The sequence below is a fragment of the Vulpes vulpes genome, chromosome 12 (genome assembly GCF_048418805.1).
Source record: "Vulpes vulpes isolate BD-2025 chromosome 12, VulVul3, whole genome shotgun sequence".
NCBI lineage: Eukaryota > Metazoa > Chordata > Mammalia > Carnivora > Canidae > Vulpes > Vulpes vulpes.
The window spans coordinates 153,921,459-153,933,499 of NC_132791.1; the positions used below are offsets into that span (position 1 = coordinate 153,921,459).

At 45.0% G+C, this 12,041-nt stretch overlaps 1 protein-coding gene across 1 annotated transcript in view; it reads left to right on the plus strand.

Annotated features, from left to right (window-relative positions):
* The first annotated feature begins 1,095 nt into the window (after positions 1-1,095).
* The window catches only part of C8B (complement C8 beta chain), a 38,756-nt gene continuing 27,810 nt past the window's right edge, over positions 1,096-12,041 (plus strand). Inside the window, exons 1-3 of the mRNA XM_026006896.2 lie at positions 1,096-1,317; positions 7,967-8,123; positions 11,279-11,420. Coding sequence (XP_025862681.2) covers positions 1,226-1,317; positions 7,967-8,123; positions 11,279-11,420 — 391 coding nt within the window. The 5' untranslated portion in view covers positions 1,096-1,225. The remainder of the gene's footprint in view (positions 1,318-7,966; positions 8,124-11,278; positions 11,421-12,041) is intronic.

Genomic DNA, 12,041 nt, shown 5'->3' on the forward strand with positions numbered 1-12,041 from the left:
AGTAAGCATGGTCCTCCACATTTTACAGATGAGGAAAGAGAGTCAGAGAGAGTCAATAAAAATGTATCAGTTTACTCATAGAGCACATAGAATGTGCCAGGCACTCTTCAAAGCATTTTCGGAGCGCCTGGGTGGCTCAATCAGTTAAGCATCTGCCTTTGGCTCAGATCGTGAACCCAGGGTCCTGGGATCGAGCCCTGCATCAGGATCCCTTGCTCAGTGGGGAGCCTGCTTCTCCCTCTCCCTCTGTGCACTCTCTCTGTCTCAAGTAAATAAATAAAATCTTAAAAAAAAAAGAAAATTAAAAAAACAAAGTGTTTTAAATCATGAAATTTATTTAAATTTCACAACAACCTGTGAGTTGGGTACTATTATTCTTCTTGTTTTATAGATGGGGTAAGTCAAGCTCGGAGAGGTTAATGATTTGCCATGGGCCACACAGCTAGTGAAACATACCAAGAGAACTGGAACTCAGGTAGATAGGTTCTAGAGCTCTACGCCTCTCGTCAAGTTGCTCAAAGTCACAGAGCTAGAAAGAGACAAAATGCAAAGCTTGGCTGGACTTCCCACCCTGCCTTCCACGTCGCAGTAATAGCTCACATATCTGAGTGTTTAACATGGGCCCGTTCAACTCACTTTACTTCTGTTATTCTACTTAAGCCTCACTGCTTTGCATTTGAGGAAACTGAGGCTTCAATGTAAAGTAACTTGCCCAGGTCAGCTGGGGTGGCTCAACGGTTTAGTGCTGCCTTCCGCCCAGGGCATGATCCTGGAGACCCGGGATCAAGTCCCATGTCAGGCTCCCTGCATGGAGCCTGCTTCTGTCTCTGCTTGTGCCTCTCTCTCTCTGCGTGTCTTATGAATAAATAAATAAATCTTTAAAAAAATAAAATAAAGTAACTTGCCAAAGGTGACAAAGTGAGCAAGTGGCAGAGAAAGGATTTGAACCCAGGCTTTCTGGACCTCGAGCCCCTCATCCTCACTAACAGCTTGTCCTCTTGGCTGCCTCTTCCTTGTGTAGAACTTTCCATTGTTCTCCCTGGTGTTCAGAGTCATAGGTAAGTTTCTGTCCGTACAAAGTCTAAGGGGTTTCCGGTCACTGTTGATTTTTTGTTTACTTTGCTGACCTGTTTGCTCTATGGGGACAGAAGCTGACAGCAGTGCTCCCTGCGTGGACCTTTCATGGACCTAGGAGCCTCAGCAGAAGCTCGGTCTCATACTGAAAATGAAGACATCTCGGCTGCAGGGGTGGAGGGCACTGGCAGAGCTGATTCTTCTCTGTGCTGCTCTGGGCTGCCTCAGTTTACCTGGCTCCAGGTAAGTGACGGTTACACATGATTCCCCAGTCAATCATGTGACAGGGAGTATAAAGCCACAGAGTGCTGACCGCCTCTTTGTCGAGTGCCTTTTGAATAAGGAACATCTCTTGAAGCAGTTTGCATGCATTTGATAAAATATCAACAACTCCCTTGAAATTATTGTGGAACCAAGCATCTGACTTCAACAAAAGTGCCCAGAAGAAACTGACATGTTTGAATGTATTTTGTCACGCTGAGAAGAATAGGATACTTGTTCTGTGTTCTGAACAAAGCCCCGGTGTGATTCTTTATGCAAAAGAAGGTTTGTTGTGTATGGAAAAAAGAGCCAATTCACATCAATGATTTTAATTTATGGGAGGGACTCACTCTCTCTGCTCATCAACCCAAATTCTTTGGGTTCTCAGGTGCTCTTGCTCACCCAGTGGCGTTCTCTCTCTCTCTCTCTCTCTCTCTCTCTCTCTGTCTCTCTCATACACACATACACACACACTCCATATGTTCTCAGCAGATAAATGCTAATTGATTTATTTCATCATTTTGTTAACAGGATATAAAACAGGCTAAAGAAATTATCTGAGTGAAAGCTCAAACTTGAGCTTCAGTGAGATAAGTGCCAGTGACTTGGCAATTGGGGGATCCTCTCTACATGAAAAGTCCCTACCATGAATGCTGAAGCACTCAGGTGTCCCAGGCCACCTTGTGAGCAACCTTCTGGGAGGAAGGACTGTTAGTTAGTGCTATTCCTTTTGTTCATTCCATAAATGTTTCCTGAGCACAACCTCCCACTTACCGTGAGGAGCACCAGTACCCATTGGACACACGCCTTGGTCTCAGCTCTGTTTAGCACTCAGCTGCCACTGGGCACTGTCCCTAAGACCAGGACGGTGAGTGTTCACTACGCATTGTGCACTCAACAAATAGTAACTATTATGATTGTCGAGAATCTCAACTTGGCCCCAAGAAGAACCAAGGTTACCAAGGCCTTCCTTAGGTGCACGCACTCTGTATACACAGAGAAGGGTTATGGACCCTAGGAAATGTGTCTGGAATGGAGGGTTGAAGGGGCTCATAGCAACCCTGCCCACAGCAGTGACCCCTGCATGATTCAGAGATGAGTAAGCCACAGAGAGCTTGTGTTCTCATGGAGAAAGCCAGCACGTGAGCACACTCCATGTGTACTGTTGCAAGAGAAGATACAGGGACAGGTGGAAACCAAGAGAGGGAGTGACCAGCTCTATTGGGCATGCAGGGTATGTGGGAAGGCTTCTAGAAGACGGGGTACTCGCACTGAATCTTTATATATGAATAGGTGTTGTCAAACGGCCAAGGCAGTGGAGGGAGCTCCAGGCAGAGGAAGCACCACAGACAAAGGCATGGAAGTAGGACAAACCTGGTGTGTCCCTGAAGCTTCAAATCTATTTCAAGAGGCCTTGAGCACAGGCCACAGTGGAGTGCCACCAAAGTGGGAGTGAGCAGGGTCAGAGCAGAGAGGACCAAGAACACTAGGGTACTGGCTAAGGAGCTTGACTCTTACCCTCCCAGGCAATAGGGAGCCATTGAAAAGTTCTAAGCCAAGGAGCAACATGATCATATTTATACATTAGAAGGTTCACTCTGATGTAGGAAGCGGAGGTAGGAGAGGGTAAGTAGAGGCCCTGTTCAACCCTCCAACCATGTCCAGAGGTGGATATTAATCTCATACTTACACGGTGTAGAGTAGCAAAATGATCCTCAAAGAGAGGAGGAGATTCACTCATGCTCTGTCAGTCTCAAACCAGGTGTGGTGCTCAGCCCCTCCCCGTGATTTCCACCAGGCACCCCTGCAAGTGGCAGGTATGGAAGAACAGGCTTCCACGTGAAGCGTGGAAGAACAGGCTTCGGTTCTGAAACAGGAGAAGCTGAGACCTCCCTCCTGTTAGCTGAGAACGGTTTCTTGTCTTGAGTTCCTCTTATAATCAAGCCAGATGAAATCATCACACTGTCACCAGACCGGTGGCTTATTTATTGCCACTCTGTGCCAGGCACTGAGCTACATGAGCTCTCATTCCTCACGGCTATCTGGGGTACGTGCTGTTTTTTACAGTGTAACTGAGAGGAAAAGAAACTAAGATTGAGAGATAATGTCATTGTCACAAGGCTACTTACTTCATATGTAACAGAATATGGATTCAGATCCAAGACTTTTTCTGGTTCCAGAGCTCCTGTGTAACACTGCACCATTCTACCTCTCAAGTGCATTATCCCCTCTCGTTGTGTATCTGACCTACTGGACCTCCATGCCCTTTCTCTGTCCCTGGGCCACACATTTGTTGCCTTGAGATGTTGCTTTAAATTTCACGCCTACAATGGCAACTGACAGAGAAAGGAGAAATTGAAAATCTGCCACCCAGAGGCTGCCCCTTCTAGCAAAGAGAAAGGATGCTGGTTGCAGAGGGGATGCAGCTGCCTAACAAATTGTGTGTGACAAGAAAGTTGTTGTGTCAGGGCATTTCTACAGAAAGCCAAAATATATTGACATACCACATCTATATAAGCTGATGGCTTACAATTTACTGCTGACCTAATCCTGCCTTACTCGGTGGATCCATCTTTATTTTGATCAGAAATTCCTGTTAGAAAGAGAGTAAGAGACAGGGACCCAGTGAAATATGTCCTGATGTTGGCAGTATCATTCCACACACCTCGAGGAAAGGCACATCCCTGCCATTCCTTATGTAGAGGGATATGTTCCAAGAACCTGTAGCAGGGTGTTTATTGTAGTATTATTTGCAATGGAAAAACAGTGGGAAAATATAAATGTCCTTCAAAAAAGAAAAAGAATAAATCAAATGCAATTTATGTCCTCTGATGGGATATCTAGGTAAAGATCTCTTTTTGAACCAACGAGCATTGGGCTCAGACATAGAGATTGACAAAAGCAATTTACACAATGATATGTACAGTAAGAGTAAAGCATACAAAAACAGTGTTCTATGTTGCACATATGGATAGATACATAAAAATATTTAAAGGATTCAAGGATATGTGTAAATTCCTAACAATAGTTCCCTATGAAAAGGAGGAGAAGGAAACAAAACTGGGACTGGTATCACACGCAGATGTGAAATGTATAGGGTTATTCATTTTTATTTAAAAAAAGAAAGACTAGAGGCACCTGGGTGGCTCAGTTGGTTAAGCATCCGACTCTTGATTTTGGCTCAGGTCATGATCTCAGGGTTGTGGGATGGAGCCCCTGCATTGGGCTCAGCTCATCAGAGTCTGCTCAGGATTTTCCCTTTCCCTCTCCCTCTGCCACTCCTCTGCTCATGCTCTTTCTCTCTCCAATAAATGAATGAATGAATGAGAGAGACTTGAAGGAAATATACCAAAATGTTAATAATGGCCAATCCTGTGTTTTGAGTACATGAGTGTTTATTACTTTATTTTCTGTACTTCTCTGGGCATGTTTAAGTTTTCAACATTAAAAACATACAGAGGATTAAAAAAAACATACAGAGGATTTTTTTAAAAAAAGATTTTGTTTATTTATTCATGAGAGACACAGAAAGAGGGGCAGAGACACAGGCAGAGGGAGAAGCAGGCTCCATGCAGGGAGCCCGAGGTGGGACTTGATCCCGGGACTCCAGGATCATACCCTGGGCCAAAGGCAGGCGCTAAACCGTTGAGCCACCCAGGCATCCCCCATACAGAGGATTTTGAATGACAGAGTCAATTCAGCGAGTCAAAAGTGCATCTAGTTTATTTCTGTAAAAATCCATAGGCGTGAGAGCCATTAGCTATATCCCTACACAGGCCAGGATTTAAAGATGCGACTTAGTGCCAGCCTTTCTTTCAGATTTGCGTTTTGTAGGGCTAATAAACCACACACATCCCAACTGCTGTAATTTACAAACATACTATTTACGCAGCTGATTACTTCATTATATTGCCACCTCCATAATGAAAATGGGGCACAAAAATGAGACATCCGGTGGCTCTAACTACTTTTTACAAGTTCCTTCTGTAAACGATCATCTTGCCTACTAACAGGCTTTCAAATCTTAGAGAGGAAAATAATTGTGACTCTGAATTGTGTGTGTGTGTGTGTGTGTGTGTGCACTCCTGTTAGTTATCCACCCCGTCTCAATTGTGTCCCAGAATTGGGTTGATCATTGCTGAAAACACAATGTAACCGTTTCTGAGTTGAAACAGGAAGAAGGTACCCTGCCGAGCTGTCAAATATATACTTAGGAGAAGCCGAATCACAGACAGTATTGTTTTGTCAAACCTGGGCAAATTAGTAGATAAGAGCACATTCTGAGCCCCCCCACTGGTGTGCAGCATCCTGCCTCAAGTAACCATTTTAAAGCATCCACCTGTGGTTTCCAGGAGAGTCTTTGACCTTTCGTTAAAGATCCAACTTTACTAGGCAATTGATTTTTGCTGGTCTCTGGGGCGGTTGTGGAGATGGATTTCACTGTAGTTAATATTATACTCTTTTTAGGACTTTTGCCAAGTGAGAATGTATTGTTAATGACCTTGTCTGGAGTGATGTACTATGTATTTGAGTCAGTGGAAGCTCTGTGATGCTCTCCCTAATGACTCAATCTTGGACACAAGGAGGGAAGAAGCGTTGCACAGAGAAGGAGGGCACCGGTGGAGTGGATGCTGGCCTGGTTCCCGGTTTGGGGAAACGGTTGCAGAGGTTCTAGAGTCCAACGGACCTCAGCTAAGACCCCCAGACCACCGCGAGCCAGCTGTAGGACTCTCGGGCATTTCCCTCATCTGTCTAAGCGGCAGTGTCTTCTCACATTGCTGTGGGGACTCCGTGAGATAGCACAGGTCAAACTCCGTGCTCGGTCTTGACATGTCCTGGGTGCTCAGCAAATCTGTTTTCTCTCTCATCTCTCGTGCCTGTAAAGGAACACAGATGACAAAGATCTTACAGTGTTATATGCTCTCCGATGGAAGAAAAGCAAAATCCTAATACACCCATCATGTTACACGTGGGGAAACTGGAGGCCTAGACAGATTCAGTGACACGTTCATTTATTCATTCTATGGAATGACCCACTGAGTGCCAGGAACTCAACAAAAAGGGTTCCCTTACTTTCTGGGCATATTTCAGGTCTCACATCGCTTGACTGCTCCGCAGATGTGACACTGCCTGTCTCCCCACCATCCACCCTGGCCTCACCTATGCCCCCACCCACTGTCCTCTGATGCCCGTGCTCAGGACTGGTAGGGCACCAACCTTTCTTGGTCTGCGGGTGGTAGTGATGTTCCGCAAGGACTTACCCTTGGCCTTTGTCTCCTCTCAAGAACAGTCTCATCTTCTTCCATAGCTTTGCACGATCAGATCCATATCTCTGGTGAAAATCTCTCTTCTGAGTGTGAATCCCACGTAGGAACCAATTGCTGAATACTCTATACAGGTGTTCCATGAGCACCTGGGACTCAGCATGTCCCAACCACATCTTCCCCGACAAGCCCTTTTGCTCCTAAACGGGAAACAAGCATCGGCTCGAACCCCGTCCTCTCTAATGCCTTCCTATTCCACCTGGGCAGCGCCTCATATACCTGTCCTCCCCAAGTGCTCTCCCCCAGATGCTGCCATGGTTCAAGCTCACATCACTCGTTGGTGCTACTGCCAAGAGGCTCTTACCTGCTTGTCCCACATCCAGGCTCTCCCCACCCCTGCCCAGGCTCCATACTGTAGCCCCTAAAAAGCAAAGCTCTCGCCATGGGGCCTGCATGCTTAAAAACCTTGCCTAATGGATAAAGTCCCAAAGAGCTAAGATAGGAGATCTGGTTCTCTTTTCCCATTCTAAAACAAACTGAGACTTCTAGAAGGCAGAGTCCATGTTCTCTGTGTCCCTGTGTGCCCTGTAGCTCAGTACCCTGAATGTTGTTTGTTCTCAGCCAATGTTTCATGGGCTCTTAACATGACAGGGTGCCTGAAAGACCATCTAGTCCAGGGGTGTCTGGATGGCGCAGTTGATATGCCTCCAACTCTTGATTTGGGCTCAGGTCATGATCTCCGGGTAGTGGGATCAAGCCTGGCATTGGGCTCTGTACTGGGCATGGAACCTGCTTAAGAGTCACTCTCTCTGTCTTCCTCTGCCCCTCTCCCCTTCAAAAAAAAATTAAAAACAAAACAAAAAACAAAATACCATCTAGTTCAAACCTCTCCTTTCCTACGGCATAACACAAGACCTGCAGAGAGGGGGGATTTGCTTAAAGTCCTCTATCCAGCTGTGGTTGTATTACCTGCATATCTATAGCAGTTTAGAGTTTATAAAGTGCTTTCATATGTACTTTCTTAGTTAATCATAGAAAAAAACCTTGTGGGATAGCTATAGTTCTCCAATTATATAGATGAGAAAAAGTGGAACTCACACAGGTAGAAAAAGCACCCCAAGATCCCCCAACTGCTGATCTTCTGCTCTGAGCTCAGTACTCTTTCAACCACAGCTAGCCAAAATATAAGGCACTTATGGCTGTTCAGTAACTGTTTGCTGGATGACTTAACCTATACTTGAATGATAAACTACTAGCCTCACATAATTGAGCAAGTATATATTTACTGAGTGGATGGGAGGGATGGTTGCATGTATACTTAATTCCCTTCTGACACTTGACTCTGTTTTCTCATGATGATCCTGTAGAAGTGAAAGGCCACAATCTCTTGAGTCAAACGCAGTCAATGAGAGCCTTGCCAAGAGCAGACAAACACGGAGTGTGGATGTCACGCTGATGCCTATTGATTGTGAACTCTCCAGCTGGTCCTCCTGGACCATGTGTGATCCCTGTCAGAAGAAAAGGGTAAGTACTCTGGCCTGGGGGGAGCTGTAAGCTTCAAGAAGCCCTAGCTCTCAGCGAGATTGGCTGGGGCAGTGCTGACAGTGCCTGGCACATGGTAGGACCTCGATAAATATTGGCTTATTTAATTCATGAATTCTGTTCCTCTGTGCTTCCAAGTAGTAGATCCTTTCTTCGACCTTCCAGTTATTTTCCTAGCATATCTCTCCTGGCTCTTGTTAACAGCTTCCTTCTCAGACTTACTGCCTCCAACTTTGCTATCTCAATGCATCTTCATTTTGCAACCAGAGGAGCTATCAAAAATGCAAGCCTGGCCTGTCTTTTCCCAGCTTGAAACCATTTGAAGTCTACACATGGCCCTTAGGCTCAAATCCAGACTCATGACATTCAAGGCCTCCGGAACATAGACCTGGCTGACATCTCCATAAAACGTCCCCTGCTCCAGCACACAGAACACTTGTCTCTCTCTGACCACTTTTCATGCCCTCTCTGCCTTTATTCATGCTGTTTCCTCAGGCTGGAGTGACCTTCCCCATGTCCATCACTGGCTAACACATACTCATGATTTGAAATTCTTATAGGCCACCTCTCTGAGCCTCTCCTTGACTTCTCAGCCATATGCTCAGTTAGATAGGCAATCTCTGAGCTGTAATAGCTCTGTATTCTTCCTGTCACTTACTTTCCCTTAATTATTTACCTTTATGTTAAATGGTGAGCTGTTGAAGGTTTATTCAGTTCTGTATAGAATTCGGTGTAGTTAAATTTCTGGAACATAATGGGTGCTCCATAAATGTATATTGTTTGACTTCATGATATTTTATGACACCTCTGTAAGAAAAGGAAGACGGTTGTGACACTTTCCGTGAGGCAGATGAGTAAAACAGACTCAGAACGGGTGGTTTGTCACATTCACCTGGTAGCAAATAACAGGCCTTGAACTCAGCCTTCTGGCTTCTTGCATGGTGTTTTCCCATAAAACAACCTCACAACAACAAATAAACCACATGGTCTTTGCAGTATTTGCTATTCAGATTCCCTTGTCCTAAGAGAGCTGACCCAGGATCCCAGCCGTGGGCAGAGCAGGTGTGTCAGAGAAGAGAGAACAATTGCCATTTCCCCAACTCCTCAGGACATCAAAGCATCCATGGGCTAAGACCCTAATGAGGTTGTGAAAGTGAGCCCAGGTCAGTTAAGTAGAGCTTTGTGAAGATTCGAGCTGTATCATTCCATTCCCAAAGTGAGCTTTATTGCTGAAGTTATCAACATCGATCCAGTTATCTGTATAATTGCCTCATCTGCCCCATAAACCAGGAAGACTCCGTGTGAGTCAGCCAGCCAGCCAGCCAGAGCTCTTCACTCGGAGCTTGTTACGCGCTTGCCCTCAGTGGACATCATCACTCTCTGCAGGGTCACTGGCTGGGAGTATCAAAACCTTCCAACTGGCATCTCGAGATGTCTCTTTTCATCATTTCCACGTTCCTCAAACCCATTTTGTCTTTGGTGCCTGGGGCTGGTCATCTAGCATATTCTTTGAAGACCTCATCTCTGTCCTGCCAGTCTCAGCCTTCCAAGAAGAAAGACCCTCTGGAAGTGCAAAAGAGCATGGGTGAATGGTTGTCTGTATTTGGGGGCGGGGCAGGATTTCCAGACACTATCCAACATGGTTAGCTAACAACATGGTTGGTTACCATGGCATTCTTCAAAGGGGCTGCTACCTTGGTTTGTATCCTTTTGTTGCACCAGATTCTTATCTACAACTAAGATTTGGAAGCCATCAACTCTGATTACTTTCCCCTGGGAATTATTTCTCATTGCCTCGTAGTAAAATACTGAACCTAACCTAACTGAGGTCTGGGAGACCCCGCGTTACCTGTCCCTGGCTATATCTCCCTCCACCCGTGGCCATCTGCCCTCTTGTACCCTTCTCTCCAGCCATGATTAATTTCTTTTTGCATTCTGAAACAGGCACACTCTAGTCTCTCAGGTTTGGTATAGCAGTTTTCTCCATCCAGATTATTCTTCTCTACCCTTCTCATGCCACCTCTTCCTGTTTGCCTGACATCTCTACTCATCTTTGCATCTCTGAGTTTGCATCAGGGATGCCCCTAACAGTTAAGGAGCAGTCTGTCCTTCCTCAATCATGGCAGCCATCACACTGTGTTGTCACTGGCTGGTGCTTACCATCACCACCACCACCATCTGTGACAACCTCTTTGAGAGCCTGCTAGAGGCCAGGACTATGATTAAAACCAAATAAATAAGCAGTTACAGAATGAACAGGTCCCAGGGTGAAAGGTACAGCATAGGCAATATAATCAAGGATATTATAATAGCGTTGCATGGTGACAGATGGTAGCTACACTTGTGGTGAGCATGATATAATGTATAGAGTTGTGGAATTACTGTGTTATACGCTTGAAACTAATGTAACATTGTCAACTGTACTTCAGTAAAAAAGAAAAAACAAACAAGCATAAACACCTACCTTTTCAACATTGGGTGGCTCAATTAATGTTCTAGAAATTCAGTATTTTTGGAATAAACAGGAAGTTAGAGAAATATTGACTGCTAAAAATTATTAATAATAATAAAGAAAAAGAAGTATAAGAAATTGTGTGCCAGCTACGTACCAGACAACATAATTTGATTTCACATATAAATCATATATGTAATTGAAACTCCGTAACTGTATGTTTAGGTAATTCATTGCCCCTACTCTATATATTTAACAAAATGAGATCACAGAGGCTAAGTAACTTGCCAACATCACATAACTACAAAGTATCAGAGTCAGGTGCCCCTGCTTTTTCATTTATAAGATACCAAGTAAACAAGAACACTTGAATCAACCCACTGGAGTAATCAAGCTGAGAGATTGTGGTTTTGTATTATTGAACTGGCTACGTCTACTCACCCTATTGAACTGGTTTACTCACGCTTTGACTCTGAAGCTGGGGTTTTTCTCCCATTCAGCAAATCTTTATTGATCACTGGAGCTGCAGAGATCAAAGGCAAGGTCTCTGCCCTCAGAGAGCTCACAGTCTAGTTCAAACAGGCAAGCCAACAGCCAATTGCAACATGGACCCCGGAGTGTACCCCTCAGTTCCTGAGGTCCCCGAGGCTCTGCCCCTGGTTCACCTTGCTCCTCTCTGCCATAGTACAGACATGCCTCCTTGCTCCGGCCCTCTCAGTTCTATGGGGAACCGTGTAACTTCTCTGACAAGGAAGTTGAAGACTGTGTTACCAGCAGACCATGCAGAAGCCAAGTGCGATGTGAAGGCTTTGTGTGTGCACAGACAGGTATAAAGGGATGCAGGAGTGGGAGGGGAAATCTAGCAAATGAAGTGATGAGACCTAATGATGGGGGGGACTGGCCATAGCTTAGTGCTCAAGGTCAGGGTCATATGTCAGGCTGGGAGGACTCCTTGTCCTCCTTGATCTCTCTTTACATGTATTATTTCACAAAAACAGCCCTATAGAGTAGGTGTTAATATTATCTCCACTGAATGAATGAAGAAATTGAGACTTGGGGAAGTTACTTGCCCAACATCATACAGCAGGTAAGTAGAAGAGCTGCGGTGAGAAATTTGGGATGCAAATTACATTCACTGACCTGAAGGACACCAAAAGTATGTGTGCTGGAATCAGGAATCCTGAGTCAAGTCTCATTTTGACTTTGTGACCTAGAAGAAGTCACTTAATCTTTCTGCATGTTGGTCCTCTCAACAAAAATTGAAAGTGATGTTAGTACTTTATAAGTGTGCTCTAAGCATTAAGTGGCACAATGGATATGAATATTCTTTGCAGCGCTGCCTCTCTCAGAGGCTTGGGGCTCAGTACAGCTTGGAGAACCTACAATGGTTACACAGGTGGTTAGATCATTTATCTCTGAACAGTTTTTGCAGAGATAGTTCTTGACTT